This window comes from Grammomys surdaster, unplaced genomic scaffold, assembly GCF_004785775.1.
Source record: "Grammomys surdaster isolate TR1022 unplaced genomic scaffold, NIH_TR_1.0 165, whole genome shotgun sequence".
Taxonomy (NCBI): Eukaryota; Metazoa; Chordata; class Mammalia; order Rodentia; family Muridae; genus Grammomys; species Grammomys surdaster.
In genome coordinates, this window is record NW_021604613.1 from 15,315,579 (window position 1) to 15,341,010 (window position 25,432).

The window sequence follows — 25,432 nt, forward strand, 5'->3', positions numbered from 1 at the left end:
CCCCCCCCCCGTGTGTGTTTGTGTATGTATGTAGGTGTATACATGTGCTTGCTTAGGTTTACACATAAGAAGCAAGCAGTCTAAGGACCACATTGTCTGTCTTTTGATCACAGAGATTGTTTTCCTTTCAGCAGTTTGGAAAGACACATCAGTATTTCCTTTCTTTTATCATCCTTGGGGTATTTTCATCTAATGGATAATCTATTTTAGTACATAGAATGTTGGTGCCCACTTTGCAGATTTGGCATAGGAAAACTTGTTCTGCATCTGGATAATTTTCTTGACACGTTTTGCTCATATCTCCTTGGCTTTCCTTCTCAGGCTTCCCAGGTAGTTAACTCTCTTTACCCTCCCAAATGCTCTGTTCTGAGGTTTGGCAAAGGGTGATAGATAAGGTCTTGGCAATGTTGATAGTACAGGTAAGAAGAGGGCTGTGCTTCATACTAGGGTTCACTACAGTTCTGCACAAGTCAGAAATACCGTTGCCTTCTGTAGACTGAGACTAAGAAGCTGAAAGTAAAACTCCACATGTAGATCAATCATGAGTGCCTGTGGGCAGATATGTAATGAATTATTCTCAATCATGCAGGGATTGAATATAGTATCCCTATCTATATGGACTGTAGAGCCTGGATTTTATTCTCTGCTTTTAAAGCTGTATATTTTTCACTAGAAACTTTCATTTTGGGGAGTTTGCTAGAATACTCTTATTTTATGAGACAAGCCATGTATCAGCAGTTTAGAAAGACACATTGGTAATTCCTTTCTTTTACCATCCTTGGGGTATTTTCATCTAACGGATAACCTATTTTAGTACACCGAGTGATGGTGTCCACTTTGCAGATTTTTTTTTTGGTCATTTTACAGAGTAAAATTCTTACTGTGTTTGCTAGAGTGCTAGAGTGCAGTCAGTGAAGAGGTGCTCACTACTCTGGTTTCTTGCAGTTTCACATGTAAGCGAGCCTGTCCTCCCACTCATGAGGATTTCTTATGTGAGCCTCACTTTCTGGTTCATATATGTGTGGGATTGGCCTTGGCCTTAGCCATGCCTCAGTAGACTGGAATCCTCTTCACAGGTCTGTCATTGACTTGCCTCAGATGTCACCCTATCAGTTTCCCTCTCAGCCTCTGTCTTTGTTGCTGTTTCTATTGTTGTCCTAAGACACCATGACAAAAGTCAGCTTGGAAAGGAAAGGGTTGATTTTGCTTCCTCATCATTTCCACATCCTCGCCCATCATCTAATGAAGTCAGGCAGGAGTTAGAGGCAGGAGCTGATGCAGAGGGGTGCTGCTTACTGGCTTGCCCCTCATGGTTTGCTCAGCCTGCTATCTTACAGTACCCAGAACCACCATCTCTGGGGTGGTATCACCCACGTTGAGATAAGCCCTTCCATAACAATCAAGAAAATATACCAGAGTTGGGTTCTACTATATACATCATCAATCAAGAAAATGTATTACAGACTAGCCCACAGGGCAATTGGTTACAGGAGTTTTCTCAATCAGAGTTTCCTCTTCCCAAATAGCTTGTGTAAAGGAGATGCAAAAGTCGATAGTGCACCCCCATGTTCAAAAGTACAATGCCCTGTTCCCACTTTTCTCACCCTATTCTGTTCTTCCCTAAGTTGCATAATTTGCTAAATTGGCTTGTGATGTTTAATAGTTATGGTCTCCCCTTACTTATTTTTAAGCTTTATTTAGCCCAAGAACTAGTTTTTCTCACCCTGTTTTATTCATAGATGCCAAGATCCTCACATGTACTTACTGCATTCATGGAACCTCCTTTATGTGGTACAGAGTGCTTGCCATTCTTTCATGCTTCCAGTGACAGTATGAAAAGATCTAGGTCATGCTACCTGAGCTTGCACAAGGTATAGTGAGATGGCTTTCTGCACAGTTCCCTAATGCTGTTGGCCTGTGAACTCCCTTCTGTTTTCCCTATGATTAATACACAGGATCAGACATAGGTTTAGGGCTGGGATAAGGCAGTGAAGGAGATGATCGAGGTTTCTGAATCAAAGAAGCCGGTGTTCTAGTTTGGGGAGTTGGAATAGTAAAAGTGAACAGGCAATGAAAGGAGAATAACTGCTCTTAGGAGACTGGGTTTAGACTGGGAAATCTCTGAGATCATTTCTGAGAATTGGGTGGTTGAACTCAGCTCTACTTGCTCCCTCTTCTGTGCTTGTTGGTCTCCCTTAGCTGTACCTGTGAACAGTCTGGAACATTCTAGGGAAATGACCTTGTCCCAGGAGAAATAAGCCAACAGTAGCAAGCAATATTATCCTTAATACAGACAATCCCTCACTTTCCTTGTTGTTGGCATGCTAAAAAGATTGTTTATAAACAGAGCGCAGGAGGCTAAAATTTGGGATCTATTTGTTTGTCTTAGGGTTAACCTACTTTATAAACACAGTCAGGGCTACTTCTGTTCTTACAGAAGAAAGTTCTATATTTTAGGTTTTAATCTCCCCAGAGCTGTGGGTATAAAGCTGCGTTCAAATACAAAGCTAGAGGCCTGGGCTGTTGCCTATAGAATGTTTTAAACCATTGTATTCATTAGTGTATACAGAAATACAAACACATGTGGGAAGCAGTATCTTTCAAAGGTATTTGGAGCCAGTGTATGAAGTTGTTATTCCTAGATCAGAAACTTTGTGTTTAAGTGGCTACCTGAAATAAACTGTGAGTTGTATGGATTTGTATCTTCAAATTCATTGTTGAAATTCATTATTGATCAGATACTCTTTAGGGTTTTATATTGGGTGCACAATTTTAAAACTTACTCTTCTCTCCCTTTCATTGGTGGGATGACTGCTTTCATTCCATGGCTGTAGACTTCACATTCCTCTGGACCACACAAGATTCTAAAACTTGGCACTCATAGCTCTGGACTATAAAACTTCATTGGAAACAAACAATGGGAAACATTTTTTTTTTTTTTACGAGTAAGCTGTTTTCTTTCAAATTACTTTGAGTTGTTGATTTTCAGTGTTAATAAGTTAGTAATATTTTAAAAATTGTTCCTATTGGAAATAAAAAGTGTATTAATTAAATACATACGAATTTTGTTAATGTTTGAATTTTGTTTTATAACATTGGTTTTAAGATTACACTGTATTTAATCTTGTTGGCTTATAGAAAACCCATACATTTATGTGCTGAGAATGAGCGTCTTTTCAAGATCTGTAGGGAAAGGCATTTCAGTATTTTTATGAAGATTCTGAATCGTCTGAAGTGATGGGGAGTAGATTCGTAAATTGAAAATGTTCTTTATTTTACAAAAATGTGCCATCTATATATTTAGATCTTAATTCCTCACATATGCTTAGGCTAATCACAGATCAAAAGAAACCATTCAGCCATAGTATAAAACGCCTGATTTTATTAATATAACCTTGGATTAGAAAAAAGACATGAAATGGTTGATATTCTTCTTAATATTTACTGAATATATGAACTAGGATACAAAGTATATTCCTTGAATTTTAAAGCATTTCCCTTTCCAATTAAAAAGAAAATAAGTAAAACTTATTTTATGAGATAAAATAAGATTCCCTGGAATTGTTATTGTTATTATATTGAAATCATTTTTGTTTAGAATTATATATCACAAGGTAACACCTACCTTTTCTGTGGCTTAAACCTTGTCTATTCTAGATTCTTGTTAGGTGGGAGGCTAGAGGGGGCTTTTAGTGTTCAGTAGCCACTGATTCCTACTGTGTTTTGAACTGAGGAATTTATGAGTTGAATTTTGCAAGCCTGTAGCTGCTGGGCGATGATTTGGTTCTTCTAGAGTGAGAAACAATCACGTATAAAATGAATCTCTAACCTGCAAAATTCTCAAATTCTCTTAAATTTGTGTATAGATTAATGAAATTTTAGGTCTTTTGGTAAAACACTTGAATAACTGACAACCTGACCATTTTGAAGTGTGTTGTGCTTACAGATTTCCTACTTAAAGATGCCCTGTAAGTCTGCCATCAGCCTGATCTACCGAATCCATTTTATTTTATCACAGAGATTGCTTATTTCTCTAACTGTGTGGATTCAAAGCCCTTTCTGGAGTTTTAGGAGCTGTAGGGATGAAAATTGGAAGAGATATTGATTCACACATACCCCCGTTTTTTACTCTGTAGCGTGATCATGTTATGACCATATAGCCTGATATTTTACTGGGTAAAGTGCTTCTAGTCTACAATGTGGTGCATTACACATAGTGATTTTGAAAGATTTACTTTATGCTGAGAGTCAGTCAACTTCTGTATTATCTATGTTACCTTTCAAAGTTGTGCATAAGTAGCCATGTTTTTCCTTGATGTGGAAAGCTTTTAATGTGGTGGAAAGTCCCATATAGCCATTTAATTTTCAGGTTTGTACATATAAAAGTAATCTCAAATGGGAACAGGGGATCCAGATTTTAATAGCATAGCTAATCTGAATGGTCACTGAGCATGGTTCCCAGATGTAACCACAGCACCAGTGACCTTAATTTACCTCTGTGGTGTCATTTCTCACATACTGTGGATGGCAATGAGCTAAGGACTTAGAGTAAGAACTTTTTACACAGCATGTTCTCCACCACAACCCCAACAATTAATCTGGTGCACACCTGAACAAAATGATGAGTAATCTCCTCCAATCCTGGATAAAGGGAATTACAATCTTTGACTTATTGAGAGAAAGTGTGTTTTCAATATGGCATCTCCCTCAGGAATATTCAGAGGTAATTTTGGTAAGCATTTCCCCCTTACCTAACCTGTAAACATCCAGTGCCTCATAAAGCCACTTTTATTTTTAAAATAATAAAGCATTTTTCTCTTTGTCTTCTAATTTAAGTGAACTTTGTTCAGCTTGTACATTATAAATGTATTTATAGGCCTTTAATCACCATGATTACTGTCATGTTCTCTAGTTAGTGATCACTTCTTAAAATTTCTTAAAATTTGACAAAATATTTTAAGTGTAGTGTGGCCATATCTTCAGTGGCTTAGACTGGTCCTTGCTGTATTCTGGAAACAGTACTTAATGTCATAGTCTGAGATAGTGCAGTAGCTATAATCATTTTAATAGATTCATTTAAAGGATGGCTCATTTAAGTTTTTGTTGTCTGATTACCTTTATATGTGCTAGGTATCTGAGGGACCTGGTGGGCAGTGAGCCACATGTTTTGTTGTTCAGATCACCTAGCCTTCCATTCTAACACCTATGTCCACATTCCTATGGTTTAAGATTCTTTTCCTGGAAATTTAAACTGCCATTCTGAACAGCCTTCTGATTTTTATTCATTTCAAAAAAGAAGGCACAGTTTTGAAGCACAAAAAATCGGTTACATTTTATTCAAATCTCTTAAAAGTGTAGCACAGCTGTAGAAACATGTATAAGTAAATGTAGAGGAGCACATAGATGGAAAACTAGCATGCGGTCCAGGAAGCCCCTAGTTTCTCTCTCCACGACTGTCCTTCAGCTTGCTTTGTGTTGTGAAATAATTATGACAACGTTGAACATACTATGCATAAAATCCTACAGAGGCACTTTCAAAAAGTGATTTGCCTATATCTGCATGATCCTATTTTGTGTTGATCATTCATGCTGTTGAATGAGCTTGTGGTTTGTCATTCTTGTTCATGTATAGGAATCCTCTGAAGTACATACTGCTATCTGTTCTACTCTGAGGAGTACTGGCTTTACATCTTGAGTTTTAAGAGCAGGAATAATTCTGCTCAGAGCCTGAATACATGGCTTTTGACAACTTTGTATTATCATTTAGTTTGAGAAATAGAATGGCTAAAGTAATTGGGAATTTTTTGTGATGGCTGATTTTAATTCTTTATATTATTTATTTAGTTTAGGTTTTTGAGACAGGGTCGCTACATGATTCAGGCTGTCCTGGAACTCATTATCTATAGCAGGAAGGCCTTGAACTCAAATATCTGTCTGCTTCTGTCTCTCAAATTCTGAGATAAAAGACATATGCCAAGCATTCCTGGCTGATTTTAGTTTTCAAGCTGATATACTTTAGGAGCTCCTTGGAAAGGAGGTTCAGTGATGGATTATCTAGATTAGGTTGGCCTGTGTTCATGCCGGCATTCTCTTAACTGGCTTAATTGAGAGAGATGACCCACCCTGAAAGTGGACCATGGTGTTTCTTGGACTGAGCCCTGCATTAAATGAAGAGAACAAACTGGCATGCATGGCTTGACTCATGGTTCTCTGCCCTTGACTAGGGATGTGATGTGACTGAATCTGACTGCCTGGAATTCCCTACAATGGTGGATTGTCACCTGGAATTGTGAGCAAGATATTTTTCTCTTAAATTGCCTTTGCAGGGTATTTTATCACAATGATAGGCAACAAAACTAAGCCAGAGTATGTTCAGCTTAATGGAACATTTATGTTTACGTGCCATCTTTTCAGGGTAACTACACATGAGCACTTCAACGGGCTATACTCCTAGTTGTTCTATTTCCTCAGATTCCAGACCTTAACCCTAACTTTGCCTAATTTGAGCAAAATTATCAATTTCCTAGTCTATGAGAGTCTACTTTATTTTGTTCTAAAGTTTTATAATCTTAAACAGAAATGTTTTGACATATAAATTGGAATAATTTTAACATTTGATTTTTGATGTTATTATAAATGTTATTTAAATGTTTTGATACTATTATAAATACTATCATTTAAATATTCTGATGTGCTGGGCGGTGGTGGTGCACACCTTTAATCCCAACACTTGGGAAGCAGAGGCAGGTGGATTTCTGAGTTCTAGGCCAGCCTGGTCTACAGAGTGAGTTCCAGGGCAGCCTGAGCTATACAGAGAAACCCTGTCTCGAAAAAACAAACAAACAAGAAAGTTGGAAAAAAATAAATATTCTGATGTTATTATATATGCTATAATAAATATTTTTATATTTAATTATTTTTCCTTTACTGATTTTTTTGGGTAACTGGTTTGCAATTTTGCTACAATATTTAAATAATATTCTTTATTAATTTTTCAATAATTTTATTCACTGCATTTTTGGTCATACTTATCTTCTCTCGTCTCCTTTCAAATCCATCCTCCATTCTATACCTACTTAACTTCCTGCCCTCATTCATTCTTTTTTTAAAAGTGTATTTTGTCAAATTAGTGCTGTTAATGTCATCTTGGGTATGTGGCCATCCTCTGGAGTATGTTATATCTACTAGGGGCCACACTGTTAAAGAAAACGAACTTTCCTCCCCAACAATTGCCAGTAACCAACACATGGAACATCTGTATCATGCAACCTCCTCCCAAGGCTCAGAAGATCACTGCTACAATATTTTGTTCTGAATCACTGGGATATCTGAAAATTATTTTTATGAATTCATTGAGGTGATCATTAGGGTTATACTATCTTTTGTATATTAATTATCTAAATGACCATGGTTGACATTTACATTTTTTACAACTCTTAAACTACTTTAATAAATCCTATCTGATAGAATATGATATTCTATTTTTGTATAAATCACTGAATTTGATTTTAATGTATTTAAGGCTTTTCCATATGTATCCAGGAGAGAAAAACTACAATGAAGCCAATTAGTGATTACTGGGAGAAGGGAAATTAACCTCATTAATTAATGAGCCCCCCTGTTTGTTGTCCAATGAAGAATGATGAGCCCTGAAACCATGTGCATGCATATGTAGGCTTTGCATACACATACATACTTACTTACTTATGTATCAATAAGCAAAGAAAAAGGCTATCAACTTGAGAATTGGGAGGCATGGTTGGCGTTTGAGGGAGTATATAATTGGGAAAGGCTAGAAGGAGGAAAGGGGGATAGTATCAATTAAAAACATACAAATTTAATGAGTTTAGTGAATGTCCCATGAGCACTTGTTGAAATGTGTTTTCTGAGCTGCTTTGGTTTCATTACAATAGGAATGCATTTGGTGTTATTATATATAAAATAAAGAATTGGGTCTAATATATTAATTGTGTTTAAACAATTCTCTGAGTTTTCTCATCTTCTGTGAGGAGTTTCCAACTTTGCATGTATTGTGCATGGTATGATCTTTTTGTCCCTTGGCAGGATGCTCACTGCAGCAATGCTATTGAGTATATACAGGGTAAGAAGCCTTATCTCCTTGCTGGATTGATTCTTTTTCCTAATGAAAAATCCTTCTCTGTCTTTAGTAACAATTCTTTCCTAATGTCTCTTGTGCCTGATACTAGTAAGACTGTATCACTTCTCTTTTGATAGGATTATAGAATTTTGAGCTGAAAGTACATTCACTGAGGTACTTACTCACGTGCTCCTTGTTTCTATAATGTGAGATTAAGTGTCTTGTTACATTCACCAGATATTACTTTGAATCCACAATGAAACCCATTGTGTCTTCGTATTTGTGAATTCTTCAGAAGCATAGTTTATGAATATTGAGTCAGCACTGTCAGTCTATTTGGCTTTTTTCTGAAGTTTGCGGTTGGAGAATCTATTCTGGGAAAATAAAGGCATATTTAGAAGGCAATTAGGGATGAATTACAACACCCTTTGTATGCACTACTGCCTTGTGGATCACAGGACCCTTCGTATGCTCCACTTTTTTTATGCCTGAGCTCTACCCTGACAGGTGTCAGTGCCTGGAGCCTGGGCTGCCTTCCTAAGCTTAAGTAGCCTGGTTACAGGTTTCACTTGCTCTGGTTTCTCTTGCTCTGGGTTCATCCTCCTTCCCAGACCTGTCCCACCCTTTCTTTTCCCTGAGTGCCCAGCAAAGCAGCTTTCTCTCATCTGGCCTTTGAATGGAGAGGAGAATGACCTCAAAAGGTTATGCTAGAAGTGCTAAGTTTTTGTGTATAAACATTTTCATAATTCTCTTCCCAATTTCTCATTCCCCAAACTCACCTCTCTTTCCTTTCTTTACACAATTGCCCAATTCTTGCATTTTCATGACTAGGAATTCTGTTTAGAAGCTTTTCCCACTTGCCTCTCTCACTTCTGCTCAGACAAACTGAAGCAATGAATTTGGGGCCTTCTGTTAGTACCTACTGTGTCCTCTAGACTTTGACCTCTGCAATAATACCTGTTACAAAAGACCCTGGAGCCTTCCTGGTTACTAAGGGTGGGTTAGCTGAAGCCCAGTGCAATAACTTTAGTCCATAAACTTATATTCGAATGGGGAAAGGCCCATTTCTCCACCTGAATCCTATGCAATTGTGTCTTGTAAAGTTGTTCTAAAAAATACATTTTGATTATATAACCACATGCATTTTCTACATATAAAGAAAAACATTTGATTCTAGTGTTTATGGAGTTGCTGACCTTGAATAAGGCAGTTCACTTCTGTTGCCTTCCTCATCTGTAAAATGGACTAATAATTATTTTATGAGGATAGTTGAGGCTAGATGAGTTAATCATATAAAACACCTAGTAACTATAGTGCCTAGCCACAAGTAATTATGGCATTAAAACAGTGAAATTTCATTTGTGAATTCATGCCATGAAATCTGAAAAGTTCCACAAAGAGAATTTTGTTTTTTTTCTTTTTTTTTTATTAACTTCCACCCTACAGTTGGCTTTGCATTCCAATGGCTATGATAGTTTCAGTGACAATTTAAGCCATGAGAAGCCCAGGTGCATTGTTGAACTCTGTGTCAGTGACACAGAGTTCAGGTTCAGTGTGGTCCTTCAGTCACTGGCTTTTCATTTGGTGCTTTTCTTCTTCAAACTTCATGTCACTGCAAACTGTTTTTTTCTTCTACTTCTAAGTCTTGACTTAGGGACCTGCATGTATCTCCTATATTTTGTTCCCTGGAGCAATTTTCCACTATTTCAGCACCTGGTTTATCAATCTACAGCTGTAGGCATTGCACATTGGAAATTATATGTCTTTCATTCTTAGATTAAGTTTTTAAAGCCTAAGTCAAATTTTATGTCATATTTCCCCAGTGAAGGTTCTTTATTAATGTCAATACATGTTTGGAACAATTTCTGTATCTGATTATTGCAAATACTATTTTACTATCTTGTTTCTTTAATTAATATTTTATCCAAGTTTCTCAAATTCATCCCTGTAGACTGGCTTATTTTAGTTTCAAATTCCAGGAAGATTTACATTAACTGTGTATTATTAGAAGTAAAGAAAGAACAACATATAGTATGTTGGTTTTCATTACTTTAATGATCCCTGGAGTATAGATAATAAGATTTATTGGATTGCAAAGTGAGCACATTCACAGAACTATTTTAAAATACTATTTATATTTGTTACAGATACATGTAATACATGAATGTAAACTAAATGTCATGATCATGAAAAAACTACATTAAAGTGACTCAAGGGATCAATTTTGAGCCATGTGTGAATCTTTTTATATTTGATTGGTTCTTTTCTGATGGTAATAAAACCATACAAACAAAATGCAAAATGTTGACTGCAATGTAATGGTTGAACTGTTGACATTCATAAAAGGGTCAGAGTGAATTACGATGGCTGTTGGCTGCTAATTCTGAATCCATACTCTTAATGTGATCTATGGAAAGCATAGATGAATGCCACCGAGACAGAACCATGGTTGGTACATTCCTGTTTATTGATTCTCCTATCTTAAATGTATTAAATACTCACCTGAGACTGCTGTTTTACGGCTTGCCTGTTTTTCCCCAGGGTTAGATGTGGGAGCCTATAAGCTTACTCCTTTCTTTAAAAAAAATGTGTGTGTGTGTGTGTGTGTTAGAGAGAGATACATACAAAGTGAGGAGAGAGAGACAGGCAAAGAGAGAGAATGCTTGCCATGACACAGGTGTAGTCAGAAGACAGTTTCAGAATACAGTTCACTCCTTTTACCATGGTTACCATGGGCAGAACTGAGTTATAATGCTTGCACAGCAAATGCTTTTACTTGATCTACCTAACCCCTCACCAGCCTCATTTTTCTGTTGTTGTTGTGTATGTGTAAAATGACTGAATCAGTGTGGGATAGTGATCTAAAATTGCATCTTTTCATTAAAAGTTTGGTACTATTTATTCACTGTTTTTGTTAAATGATAACAGATATATCCAACTACTTGAAAAATCTCAATTTATATTTACACTCTTTCCAACAGTTAAAGCGTCTTAGTCCTATGCTTTGGTTTCCTGATGGCCTTAGATTCTGCAAGAGTTTCCATGGAAGGAGCACTGTGTGACCTTTCAGCCTCTTCCTTCTGCCATTTGTCAGCCTTTTTTGTTTTTATAATAAGAAATCCTACTTAATGATTTCTTTTTTTTTTTGCTTGTTTGATTGTTGTTGTTTTAAATTTTTCTTATTTTAAATCAGAACTTAGTTTTCTCTTTCCTTCTGTTTATACCTCTTTGAAGAAGTAAGGTAGACTCAATGTGTTTGGCAGTTGCTAAGGATGATTGTCTAGTTGTGGATTATATGGCCTACTCTTACAAATTGAATCCAAGGGAAAAGAAACCAGTAGTCATCTTCTTTTAAGTCGTACTATTTAAAGAGACACATTCAGAGTGCTTCCCTTTTTACAGTCATGGCACACTGGTTAGTTGTTGTTAACAACACAGACTAGAGACATCTAAGAAGGAACCTCAAGTGGGGATTGTTTAGATGAGATTGGCAGGTCTGGAGGGCATTTGAATGATTGCTAATTGAAGGAGGCCGGCCCAGCTCACTGTGCTCACTGTTAGTCTGGGCAGATGTGCATGGGGTGTATAAGAAAGGTAGCTGCCTCTTCAATTCTATTCATTGATCTTCCTGCCTATCTCTGTACCAATACCATTCAGTTTTTATCACTATTGCTCTGTAGTACAGCTTGAGGTCAGGGATGGTGATTCCTCCAGAAGATCTTTTATTGTTGAGAATAGTTTTCGCTATCCTGGGTTTTTTGTTATTCCAAATGAATTTGAGAATTATTGCTCTTTCTATCTCTGTGAAGAACTGAGTTGCAATTTTGATGGGGATTGAATTGAATCTGTGGATTGCTTTCGGCAAGATGGCCATTTTTACTATATCAATCCTGCCAATCCATGAGCATGGGAGATCTTCCCATCTTCTGAAATCTTCAATTTCTTTCTTCAGAGACTTGAAGTTCTTGTCATACAGATCTTTCACTTGCTTGGTTAGATTCACACCAAGGTATTTTATATTATTTGTGACTATTTGTAAAGTATGTGATTTCCCTAATTTCTTTCTCAGCCACTTTGCTGAAGTTGTTTATCATATTTAGGAGTTCTCTGGTGGAGGTTTTGGAGTCACTTAAGTATACTATCATATCATCTGCAAATAGTGATATTTTGACTTCTTCCTTTGCTATTTGTATTCCTTTGACCCCCTTTTGTTGTCTAATTGCTCTGGCTAAGACTTCAAGTACTATATTGAATAGGTAGGGAGAGAGTGGGCAGTCTGGAGACTGCCCTACCTGGGGATCCAGCCCATGTGCAGTCACCATAGGCAGGCACGGTTGTGGATGGCAGGAAGTGCATGCTGACCAGAGCCTGATATAACTGTCTCCTGAGAGGCTTAGCCAGAGGCAGATGTTCGCAGCTAACCATTGATCATTGGGTCCCCAATGGAGGAGGTACCAAGAAGACTGAAGGGGATGAAGGGGCTTGTAGCCCCATTGGGAAAGCGACAATACCAACCAACCAGAGCTCCCAGGGTCTAAACTGCCAACCTGGGAACATGCTTGGAGGAACCCATGGCACCAGCTGTATATGTAGTAGAGGATGACCTTGTCAGGCATTGGTAGGAGAGGAGCTCCTTGGTCCCGTGGAGGCCGGATACACCAGTGTGGGGGAATTTGAGGGGGGGAGTGGGTGTATGGGTGGGGGCATATCCTCATAGAAGTAGCAGGGTGGGGGATGGATAAGGGGTTTCTGGGGGAGGAATGGGGATAACATCTGAAATATAAATAGATAAAATATTCAATTTAAAAGAAAGAAAGAAAGAAAGGAAGAAAGAAAGAAAGAAAGAAAGAAAGAAAGAAAAAGAAAGAAAGAAAGAAAGAGAAAGAAAATAAGTTAGGAAGAAAGAAGGAAAGGAAGGAAAGAAGGAGGAAGGAAGGAAAGGAAGGAAGGAAAGGAAGGAAGGAAAGGAAGGAAGGAAGGAAGGAAGGAAGGAGGGAAGGAAGGAAGGAAGGAAGGAAGGAAGCTGCTTGTAAGTCTAGGAGCAAGCCAGTGAGCAGCATTTGTTCTTGACCTTAGCTTGCCTCCAGGTTCCTACCCCAGCTTCTCTTGATGATGCTAACCTATAAACCAGCTAAACTTTTCACTGTCCCAGGTTGCTTTTTGTCAAAGTTTATCACAGCAATAATAAGCAAACTAGACCACTTGAGTATGTTTCAACAATATAGTATTAAAAAAAAACACAATTTAGTGCAGTTAATTAACTTGGACTTTTTTCCTAAGCAGGCTGTATAAAACAGTTTCCTGGGTGATGTGCCTAAGTGGGGAAGAGTGTTGGTTGTGGCCTAGCTGTATTAGTTTTTAACCTCTGAAGGTTTCTAGGAGGCTGATCTAGTCAGATAGTATTGTATTGTGTTTACAAATCCAGAGTACTCTGTCTAGAGTCTTACTTTCTGCCTTTAGCTCATTATTGCTAACACAATTGCTTTGAGATGGCCCAAGTCTCTGGTTATGGGTTCGAGATATAGGTATTCTGTGTTTTGCTTAATTGACTGTGTTCTTACTGCTCATTACTTTGGCTTCTCATCTATGCAATAGTAGGTATCTAATAAGGCATTAGTTTTTATACTTATAATCCTAGAATAGAAGCAAACAAAAGTCTTATTCTTCCTGGAATTGTCCTTCAGATACTCTATTTTAAAAATAACATAATTTTGAGATGGTTAAAGCTTAGGCAAGGAGAATTGCTTCAGATTTTTAAGTCTATCATTGAATTCTTTCATGTTGCATTGTTGTAAAGTTGTGTATTTTGGCCTCACCTCAGTCAACCTCCATATAGATGCCTTAAAGAATTATTATTTTCTAGCAGGCCCAAGCTTTTCATCAGGGGTCACAGGGAAAGCTGTATGGCAGTCATTTCTATTAGCTTTTGTAAACTCACAATTGTATTCTGTGTGTTCTGTTAGCTCTTACTCTTAATAAAGATTCATTTGATAAGGCTTAAAGCTTCAACCTAGGAGGATTTTCATTTCCTTTAAGAAACTGGAATTTGTTACTTTACCAAGTTTTTTTTTTTTCTCTTAGCTTAATGTCTTCTAAGAATCATAGAACCAAAGCTGGTTTTAGCTTGGCTATTTCTTAAGATCTCTACTGATACTTGAATTCACTTCATTCATTGGTTCGTATTCTTTTCCTCATTGCTAGCATTCTTTATTTTCTTTTTCTGGAAAAGGCAGTACACAAATAACTGAAATAGCTAATATCACCATTGCATTTAATATCAGGTTGTTGTGTTTTAAACTAAGCATTTAAAAATAATTGTTGGAAATAATCTAAATCATAAGGTCAGTTTAGAAAATGCCATATTACTCTGGGCACAGCTACGCAGAGACTAGCATGTTGGGAGACATGGGAACAGAGCTGGGGCTTTGCTCTTGGTCCTATTAAAGTACTGAAGCTGAGGGGGCACACTGAGCATGGAAAGTTAAAAAGGCATGGGGATTGGTGCAGTGACCCCCTCACCACCCCCAGTTCCACTATAATTTGCTGAAGTTATAGCTGGGAGAGTTACATATTTCTGCTTTGGAAATTTTATATTACAGATTGAACTATCTAAAGTTGAGGAAATACCTCCATAATTATTCTGTAGAATATTTTGGCATTGCTTAAGTTGGAAGATGCTTTTCAAGTTGGTAGTTCATTTTCTGCATAGTAATTTAATTTCAGAAAAATTTACTAGATGGGTAGTCCTCAAGTTAAACAAGATAAAAGTGGAAATTATTTATACAACAGACCTTTGCTTTGTGTTAAAAGTTTTATTGGTGTTCCAACTTGACACAAACCTAGATATATGTAAGAAGAGGGAATTTTGATAGAGAAAAAAAATGTCTCTGGCCTGTAGGGAAGCCAATAGTACTTTTTCTTGCTTATTGATTACTCTAAGAGAGCCTCGATCACTGAGGGTACCTAACTCCTGGGCAGGTAGTCCTGAGTGCCATAGAAAGCAAGATGAGCAAGTTATGGGGAGCATGCCAGTACGCAGCACTCCTTCCCAGTCTCAGCTTCAGTTCCTGTTGACTTCCTGCCTCGCCTCCCTTCAGTGACTGATTGTGTCCTGAGAGTTGTAAGACAAAATAAACCATTTACTCTTCGCATTGGTTTTGGCCATGATATTTTATCACAGCCACAGAAACCATAACTATGACAATCATTATACCATATCTTTATTGAGATTAATTATCTTTCTTAAAATGTATCTTAGTTTGGTAGAAATAGATTGACTCATCAGATTTACTTGTCCCACCACAGGATCCTGAATACTGGGTGAAGATTCATCACTTAGAATACACAGATGGAGGAATCCTGGATCCGGATGATGTCTTAGCAGATGTTGTTGAAGACAAAGATAAGGTAGATGACTCTGAACACTTTCTTCATTTTCCTAAACCAAGCAGCATATTTTCAAGCCATCCGATTTCTTAACAAACTCGTATGTCAGTTATTATTAAAAGATACCATCTGTTTCATTTTCACCTGGACAGCTCATAAATCAAAGTTCTTCATCAGATGTTTGCCTGAAGTTTGTTGAAGTTTGGAAACTTGTTGTGGTGGCCTAATTAGCAGACTCTTCATTCTCAAGAGTTCCCAATACATCTCAATAAATTAGTGTCAGCTGCAGAGGCTGTTGGAGCTGCTGCTGCTGTTGGCTCTGGAGTTTATTCCAGACAGTTGCTAAATATTCATCTTAATGCCTGAGGTGGGAATGTGTTTTGTGTTTTACACTGGATAATATAGTGGAGTATGGATGACTCATGAAGAGCTATGGTGTAGATTTTTTTCAAAGTATATGGCACACTATATATCCTGTGTATGTCTTTCTTTCACGTTAATCCTCATCCTGAAACTGAAGAAAAGCATTACACTGAGTGTGTTCAGTATTTAGGAAACTTTAAAACTATTCTGTTAATTGTTTGGGAAGAATTCATCACAAATGTAGTGGTTTAATGGAATTTTGCTTCTTACTACTTTGATAAGGTATAAAAAGGAAAGTATCCCACGGCAATATCCTGAATTATTGCCATTGAAACACACTGTTTAATATAAACTGTGTTGTCCTCAGAAATGGGACTGCTTCCAAGATTTCTTCTCTATAACCTTAGCACTGTTTATAGTAGGTTTATCTTTATTTGTGGCATATTTCTCTCTCTCTCTCTCTCTCTCTTTCTCTCTCTCTCTCTCTCTCTCTCTCTCTCTCTCTCTCTCTCTGTGTATGTGTGTGTGTATGTGTGTGTGTGTGTTCAAACTTACATTAATCTTTGCAACATAGTTTTGTATTTTGTATGTCTTTTGACACTTGGCTTGACTTACTTTATGTGGTAGTCAGCCACATGGTAAGCAAATTGTGTTTCTAAGTAGGTTGTCAACTCCTAGAAGGCAGGGACTTTCCTCTTTTGTGTTTTGTTTTGTTCTGTTTTTGTTTTTGTTTTTGTTTTGAGACAGGGTTTACATAGCTCCGGCTGTCCTGGAACTCACTCTGTAGACCAGGCTTGCCTTGAACTCAGAAATCCGCCTGCCTCTGCTTCCCAAGTGCTGGGATTAAAGGCATGCGTCACCACTGCCTGGCTCTCCTTTGTGTTTTTTATGTTAAGATATCTAGTAAGGCATTTAATGACAGTTCTTTTGTTGTCCTTTCATTTTAGCTAGTTTGGTTGACCATGAGATCAAGAGATTATTCCATCTCTGCCTCCAGAGTGCTCCAGAGTTTACAGCCTGAGCCACAGTGCATAGCTACAGAGGAATTTTATGATTTCCCCTTATAACACCAAATGATGGCCATTCACTTGCCTTTTCCCAGTTCACTTTCTGCTTCTTCCCTGGGAGCACCTTCCTTCTTTGAGATAGTTGAGATATTTGGCTTGATTTTTAACAATGCAGGCAGCCTGCATCTCAAGTTCTACAGCCAGTGTGTTCATATAAAAAAAAACAAGAAAATGCTACATTTAAGAAAGGACAGAAGAAGCCAGCTCATCCTGGCCTTCTTACAAATCCCATTTCTGGATGGAAAATTCTGTTAACAATACCTGTGGAATTCTGTCCAATGCAGCACGTTCCTATGATGCATTCTTTCAAGTGTTTCTGCAAAGCTTTTTCAAATTGTAGCTTGTATTTTAGCCATAGAAACAGCCTTATTATGTGTGTCTTTTTAAAGGGGACTTAACACCATTATTAAATAAGGAGAGAAGGAGACAATCAGTTAAAACCCTAGCAGAGGATCCGTGTATGTTAGCTACAGCTTCAGCTTTCCTCTTAATGCACTTTCATGCCTCTCCATGAAGCCTGCCATTGTTCTGTACAATCGATAAGGATTTGCACTTTTCATGTTGCCTGAAGAAGAATCACTCTATTTTCTTCCTTTTGTTAAAAAAGGGAAAATCAGTGAAAAAGAGAACTTTCTTATTTTTTCTGGAAGCACAACCCACCAAACTTGTTTCTCTTACTATTAGTCAATTCACAGTAAGTAGTCATTTCAGCTGATGGTTTGTAGCTGTTCTGTGGCATATCAAACCTGCCCAAGAAGGCTGGAGGCACAGCTGGGTTTTTATGTGTACATGACTTGGTGACTCCTCATTAACAGATAGATTATGGACAGACATCAGGCACAGAGAAGACTGGATGGATGTGAAGAATCAGGCTCAACTCATAACACTTGCATTCCTGGGATAGGCTACCTGTAGGGGAGCTGACAACAAGGGCTGTAGACAGCCTGGAACCAAGTAATGAAGCAGCCAAGAGTCCAACAACAATTTGAACCTAAAAGTAGTGTTAGCTATGGTCACTTTGCTTATGGAAAAATAAGTTCAATAAAGGCTAGAAACTAGATGTGGAATGGTTTGATATAAAATTGGAAAAAGATCTAATTGATTTACTTAGTTTGATAAAGAGGTGACTTCTAAATCCCATGGTCTTGTTACTCAAAATTAGACTTTTAAAACAGTAACTCATATTGTGAATTGTTGGCATGGTTAAAGAAGACAACTACAATATAAAAATATGTAAATATGAAAATACATAACTTTTATGAAAATTGAATTGCTTCCATAACCATACATACATATGTATATATACCCTAACCCTAACCTAACCCCTAACACCCTAACCTAACCCAAACTGTAATATATGATATATATACATACTAACACACACACAATGGTATACTATACTAACACAGAAAATTATAGCTAGGTTTTACAGATAGGAAGGGCTAAGCTTGGAGGCAGACCAGGAGCTCTTGGCTTGCACAACTAGGCATTGACCCTTGAATGCCATGTGCTGTCTTGTATTCAAGTACTGCACAGTCAGCTCAACTTTATCTCTTGTGTTTGGTATAGGTACTTGTTAGACATAGTATAAGTTTTTTGTCTGCCTTATCCTCAAGTTCAACAGTCTGTTCAACAATAAAATGTCAGTTAGTATAGTGTTAGTGTAAAAGAGTTCTGTGTTAAATGTCCCTTGCTGTCCTTTAATAATGATACTATTATTACTATATTTTCACATACATATCTTGATTTAAGTACTAAATTGTTTGAGATTAAGTAATGAAACACCAAAGAAACTAACTTAATGTACACTTTAATAGTTTTAAACAAATCTTATAAAATTTGTTTTAAAGTTATTAAATTGCTCAAAATAGTTTTATAAGGAGATACTTGATTAATATGACACAACATTTGGATCAACATATTATTATTATGTGAGAAATGAAATGCCAGCAGGACTAAATTTAGAATGAGAACACACTGTCTGCTAACATACTCAGCATTCAGGGATCTCATATCATATTCAAAGACAGACTGGTGTGGACAGAGAATGAACTAGTGACCTAAAGCCAGACACATTGCCTTATTGCTTTCTGAGAGCACTCTGTTGCCCTCTAGTGGACGGCACAGTCACTTAGAAGCCAGCTCAGAAAACAATTTGAAATTTGATACTTCTACAGTTAGGAAATGTCTTTTGTCTTTTTAGTATCCATCCTAGATCAGAAGTGGCTAATAAAGTGAGAGTACATATCTGTGCTCTCTCAGATTTTTTTTTATGAATACATATTTGTGCTCTCTGAATTTTTTTATGAATGGCCAAGGACATTCTTTACATTCATAGATCTTGTTTATGTTTTTGGATTTCTCACCTTCCTTTTTTACTGACTGAAAAGTTGATGGCTGATGTTCTAAGATATGTGTGACTTTAGTGTGTAATTAGACAATTCATGGTGTATGTTGTGTTTTGCTTGGGAAGTGTTGGTGCTACATTAATCCTTTTTTTTAAAGATACTGAATTATAATTTTTACAACCCTGAGTTATTTTTGAACACTTAATGGTACTTCCACCTTAACATAAAGTATTTTATATTTTCTTAAATAATGATATAGTTAATTTAATTCTGAAACTTTTACATCTTGAGGGGATCTTGAAGTTATGGTTATGACGTGCCTAGAGGTTTGGACAATGCTTCAGAAAGAAATGCAAAAACTTGTACAAAAGGAAAGAAATACTTTTACTTATGAAGGCCCATGGCACATGTTTCAAGATGACTTTATGCCTATAGAGTAATAAAATTATAGAATTTTAGATCCAGAGTATAATAATCCTATGGGCTAATTTTAACATCTTCCCAAACAGGAAGTATCTGAACCCAGGAAGTCTCTTGGACTCCTGGACTCCATGTCTGTGGCTGGTTTCTTTCTGGAGTCCATTCTTGTGTTTCCTCTTTGGCATTCTCATCACAGCTGCTGTTGCAGGCTGACTTCTGCCACAGACTTGCCCTGTGTTCTCTTTTCTCTCCTGTCAATAGAATATCCTTCTTCTAGTCTTTAAGACTTGAATGCATCAGTTTTTTTTCAAAGTTTTAATCATATGAGCACAGTTTACTTTTAAAATGTTTTTTATATATTTATCCCCATCTTTGAATTTCCAGAGATAACAATTTTAATAAATAAAATTCCAGACTAAGGTTATGGCAACTGTTAGAGAATGATTTTCTCATGTTTAGTTGGCTTCTTAGCTCTAAACTGTGCCAACCCTTTGGCTAAAAGATTGGATTCTGAACAAATTTAGCTCTTTTCTTGGCTCTTTCACCTGCATAGCTTTCAGCAACTTAGCGCCTTTCTTTGTGTCATGGCTTTCTCATGGGTAATTGAAGCTAAAAAATGCAGTAATTTTGTTATATTATATCATGTGTGATAAATAATCTAGCCAGAATTTCAAGCCAAACTTTCAGGACAGTAACCGTTAGGTGCTATTATGTTAGATTACATATTATATTTAGTATATAACTATCAAAGTAAGAAAAATTGGGTTTGCATTATTTTAAATGTATTGTTTAAAGCATATCCCATCTAGGAGTGTGGTTTGCAATCTGTATTTACAGATTCAGAATCTATGGATTCAACCAGCTGTGAATCAGAAGTACTCAAATGAGAATTCCAGAGAGCATCACTTGACTTCACTTGTGGTTGCCTCATGATGCCACACTGAATGTGTATGGATGAGGTAGGGTGTGAGCAGACCCTACCTTACAGGTCCTCAGTCTCTCTCCAACATTTGTTCTATCATTGTTATCTGGAAGCCTAGGATAGTTGTCCCTGCTGTTGAGATGCATTGGCTTTACCTCTCCTTGGCACTATGACATGACCAATACAACAGCTGCTTATGTAATAGTTATGCTCTCTTAGCTGTGCTTAGTAATGTGCCCATGATTTAAAGTACACAGAGGCTATCTATGACTCATGTGCAACTTCTTTTCCTGTTAGTGACAAGGGCATCTATCCATAGGTGTTGGTGTCTGAAGAGCATCCTGAGACCAGCCAATGTGAATGCTAATGGGCATCTGTACTGAATGAAGTCTCATAGTCATAGGTTCTGTTGTGAGTCCCTGGTATACCCACCTTCCCTAGCTATCTGAAGCATTATAAATGGCAACAGTAATAAAGCTGTGGTTTCTTTCTTACATGCACCTAATACCTGTTCCATACTTCCAGTGTTTTACTTGTTTAGTATTCCTGTTGATACTTGTGTCTGGTCTCTGATTAGCTAGGATATCACACACACACACACACACACACACACACACACACACACACACTATATATTATATAATATACTATATATTATATATAATTATATAATGTTTTGTCCATTGCATGTTTTCAGTGCCTGTAACTGTGCCTAGCCCTTCCTTATTATTCAGATAATTGTAGAAAGAGTGAATGAACCCTTTCCAATGTTAAATAATTTGATAACTCAGAATTTCAATTTTCTCACTGGTAAAAATGAGAGTGGTAAATAGTCTTAGTGTCACAGGGAAAGATAGAAGCTATGTGTGAAAATTCAATGAAAATATTAAAGCAGTATATACATATGAAGAATATGCTTGTACCACTTCCTTATTTTTTATCGATCTTTCAATATCCAGGTTAAACTATTCTTTCATAGTCAATGTTTTTAGATCACCTCAATCCCAAGTGGCTTTTGAAGCACTGTAACTTCATATACATAATTAATAATTTAATATAAGCATCAATATTTGATCCTTGGCATTTGAAATTCTTAGGATATTATTATTTAGCTTACTTTCTAAAGTCTTAATTTTGTGTTCTCAATTCCTTGTCTGCTTGCTTAGAACTGGGATGGTTTTAAAAGTTGTTTTTTAGCACCTTTACTTTGTATGGGTTTTGTTGTTGTTGTCGTCGATGATGTTTTGTTTCTTTGATTGGATCTCAGTATGTAGTCCAGGTTGGCCTGGAAATAACCATGTAGACTAGGCTGGTCTTGAACTCACAGATATTCACTTGCGTCTGCTTCCTAAGTTCTGAGACCAAAGGAATTTGTACCACACCTTGTTTATACTTTGGTTTTAGTAAACATCTTTGGTTTTAGTCACCAATAAAGTTGAAACTAAAATTGAGAGTTTCTAATTCTCTACTTTTCTCTTCTAGGAAAATATTGTAGTAGGAAGCAGTGTGCAGGCATGTACCAAGCCCAGAGGAGCACTCTTCGTTAATCCTTTTGTGACCTTGCTATGACAAAGATAAATGTTTTTGGGAGATAGTAACTACAGCTTCCGTAATCCTGATGATGGCTAAGTCAAGTATAGACTCCCTCATGCCTACTGCAATTTACTTGGTTGGCAACTATAGCATTTATGTATATGTGAAAGTGAACGAGAGGCAAGGAAGCATCCCTGTGCAGAAGCATGTGTGTGTCTAACTGCTCTGATTCAGCTTGGTCATTGCTTATGTCAGCGAAACAAGAGTTCCATCAGAGGCCAGAAGAAATCACCAGGCCTGATAGTGCTGCTCATGCAGCTGCTTACTGTAGTACAGTAAGAACTAAATAAAGATGTTTGCAAGAATTCAAATTTGACAAGGAAATGATCCAGTCACAGTTGAGATCACAATAATGCTTTCTTTAGAGCCAAAAAGCAATTCAGAGAAAAACAATCAAGGAACCTACCCTTCACCTTATAGTCTGCTCTTAGCCATATGTTGTCTTGTTGGACACTGACCTACAAACGTCTCTCTCACACTAGTTTCTCTTGAAGCTGTCTCCATAAGTATATATCTATGCCAAGATCAAGGGTTAATCAGTCTTTACAGAAACTTGTATGTTATGCAAGTTACAAATTTCAATTGCACTATACTGTTTTAAATTATATCAAATAGAAGACTACAGGGTTTGCAAAACTTCTTTTAAAAATATAAATACCTTCAGGTGCTAATTGGTAACTCATCAATTATGCATTAATTAGACTGAACCAGGAGAAGGCCCAAATGAAACTAAGCAGTAACTTTTAGGACAATATTGAGCCAAAGAAATCACTTTGTTCTTAGCAGCTCTGGGAAGTATTTATAGACACATTTCCTTGTAGACTGGAAGGGACTTGCCATGATGATGTGAACAAATTAAGTTATTTAGAAACTTGAGAGAGGCTTAGAAGGAAGGCTGCCTGTGTCAAAGGACCTCAGTCTCCTGACAAGGAGGAGTCACAGTAGAGAAAGAAAGGATAGGATGTTCCCCTTAGAAGCTGAATGAGTAGGAAGAAATACTGTCAGTGTCACATTCAAAGAGGAAGCTGCAAACAGTGGTGGAAGGACAATGCCTTGTGCTTCTAATGACTCATAATCTTGAAAAATGTGTGTGTGTGTGTGTGTGTGTGTGTGTGTGTGTGTGCACTACTTAATAAATAAAAGTAGGTTTTAAGAAATGGGAAGATGTGGTGCTTTTAAGAGGTGCAGAGTAGGAGAGGAATAAAGGATAACATCTGTTTTAGGAAAGAGATCTTAAGGGATATATTAGGAAGTTATTAAAACAAAGCAGCTAAACACACTAAACCCACTGATCCAAGGAGGATAAGAGTGTCCTGAAACAGGCCAAAGAGGATGCTGTTCAGTGGTGACAAATTACTCATGGAGCCTAGCAAGCTGTCCAGTTTTTTGGAAGTTTCAAAGAGGTATAAGCTGTGTAACAGTCTGATGGGAGTATCATATGGTAGGCTTTCTGCTTGACTGTGCTGGTTCTTTTGTTCCTAGGGCTCCGATAATTCTATATTATTAATAAGCTACACTGAGACAAACAGGCATTAAAGGCTGCCTTTGCAATTGAACTAGTATTTGTAACACTTCTATGAGTTACTTGTTTCAAATTTTGTATAAATGCCTTAATTTATAAATATATTTTAATAAACAAGAATATTCAATTCTCTTAGTGTCTTACATTATAGTTGTTTGAAGCTCTCTAAGTGTATGATTTTTTTCTTAAGAAGAGACTATGTCTTTTCCATTGTAGGAATCTAGACTCTTCACCTAGGGAATCATGACTAGATTTCTGAACTTAATACTGACAGTTTGAACATTTCAGGTTCTCTCTTTAGATTTCCTTCTTTTGATGTTACCAATCAGTTTTGAAAGATCAAGTGACATTCCCTAAGCAATAAAGAAGAAAACCCTCCTGTGTAGACTTCAATTGGTGGAAAATAGCACAAAAGCAAGTTCAGTTACAATGTTTTTAATAATGTCAGCCTAAAGCATGTTATAGTTCAAATACAGGTATTTGTGCGATCTTAACTATAAGCTAATTAGCATGATTGAAAAAGAGTCTGATATAAGATGATTTTTCACAGCCAGAATCTCAGAAATATCTATACACACAAAACTTGAAGAGTCTCATAGCTCTTAGTGGGTAATAGTGTTAGAACTTGCTGCTTCTAGACTGACAGCTTGGTGTGGCCACTGCATTCAATCTAAGAGGAAGCTGGCATGTGATGGTATAATGCGATCTTCTAAATGGGTCACCTTTTAAATGGAAATTATACCAAGCCTGCAGTTAGCTTACGTAAAAATGAACGTGTGTACTGCTGGTGATGATGAACAAAGGCGGGAGACATCTTAGTGCAGAACCTCAAAGCAAAAATCTCAGGAATGTCTTTGTGTGGATCAGACTCCTTTTAGACCAGTAGTTCTCAATCTGTGGGTAGCGACCCCTAGGGGGGATTAGAGGATCCTTTCACAGGGATTAGCTAAAACCACCAGAAAACATACATATGATGGAGCAACAAAATAATCGTATGGCTGGGAGTCACCGCAACATGAAGAACTGTATCAGAGAGTCATAGCATTAGAAAGGATGGTAATCACTGCCTAGGGCCCTAGTTCCTTCTGGGGACCAGCTTTGGAACTACATTTCAAGATTTTCATAGTAGAAATGGGTTGTGCTTTCCCCCCCCACTTCTAGTCCTTCTCCTAAGTGTTTTAAGGTTTCCATTCTTGAGGGGAAAATGCTACAGTAACCTTGATTAAGGTTCCATTGAAACATTAAAGAAATCTTATTTTCTCCTAGTCAAAAGAATGATAATTTATTTCTGACCTTGAGTGAGGCCTTAACATTTCTGTCTGTGTGTGTATGTGTACACATACATGTATATACATTTGCATGCTAGCTTCTGCTTGTGAAAGGAGCAGATTTTTTTTTGTCTTTTTCATTTCAGGTCGCCTTATTATGTATTATATTTTACAGATCTATCCACTTTATTGAAAATTTCATTTTTCTCTATAGCTGAGTAAATTCCATTGTGTGTATATACCGCATAATCATTATTCATTCAGCAGTAGATAGACATCTAAGGTAGTTTTTTCTTCTTCTTGCTGTTATGAATGGAGCAATAGCATGTGTAGGTATATCTGTGACAAGATATGAAGTCCTTTGGGTGTGTGTTCAGGGGTGTTATAGTTTGTCCATTTAAGGAAAGAATAATCCTGCTCACCACTGGTTGCTAATTAGTGTAGT

The 25,432-nt window shown here is 37.1% G+C and overlaps 1 protein-coding gene across 1 annotated transcript in view; it reads left to right on the forward strand.

Moving 5' to 3' along the window:
* The window catches only part of Pard3b (par-3 family cell polarity regulator beta), a 951,194-nt gene that overhangs the window by 80,069 nt on the left and 845,693 nt on the right, over positions 1–25,432 (forward strand). Inside the window, exon 3 of the mRNA XM_028765737.1 lies at positions 15,404–15,505. Within this exon, the coding sequence (XP_028621570.1) occupies positions 15,404–15,505 (102 nt within the window). The remainder of the gene's footprint in view (positions 1–15,403; positions 15,506–25,432) is intronic.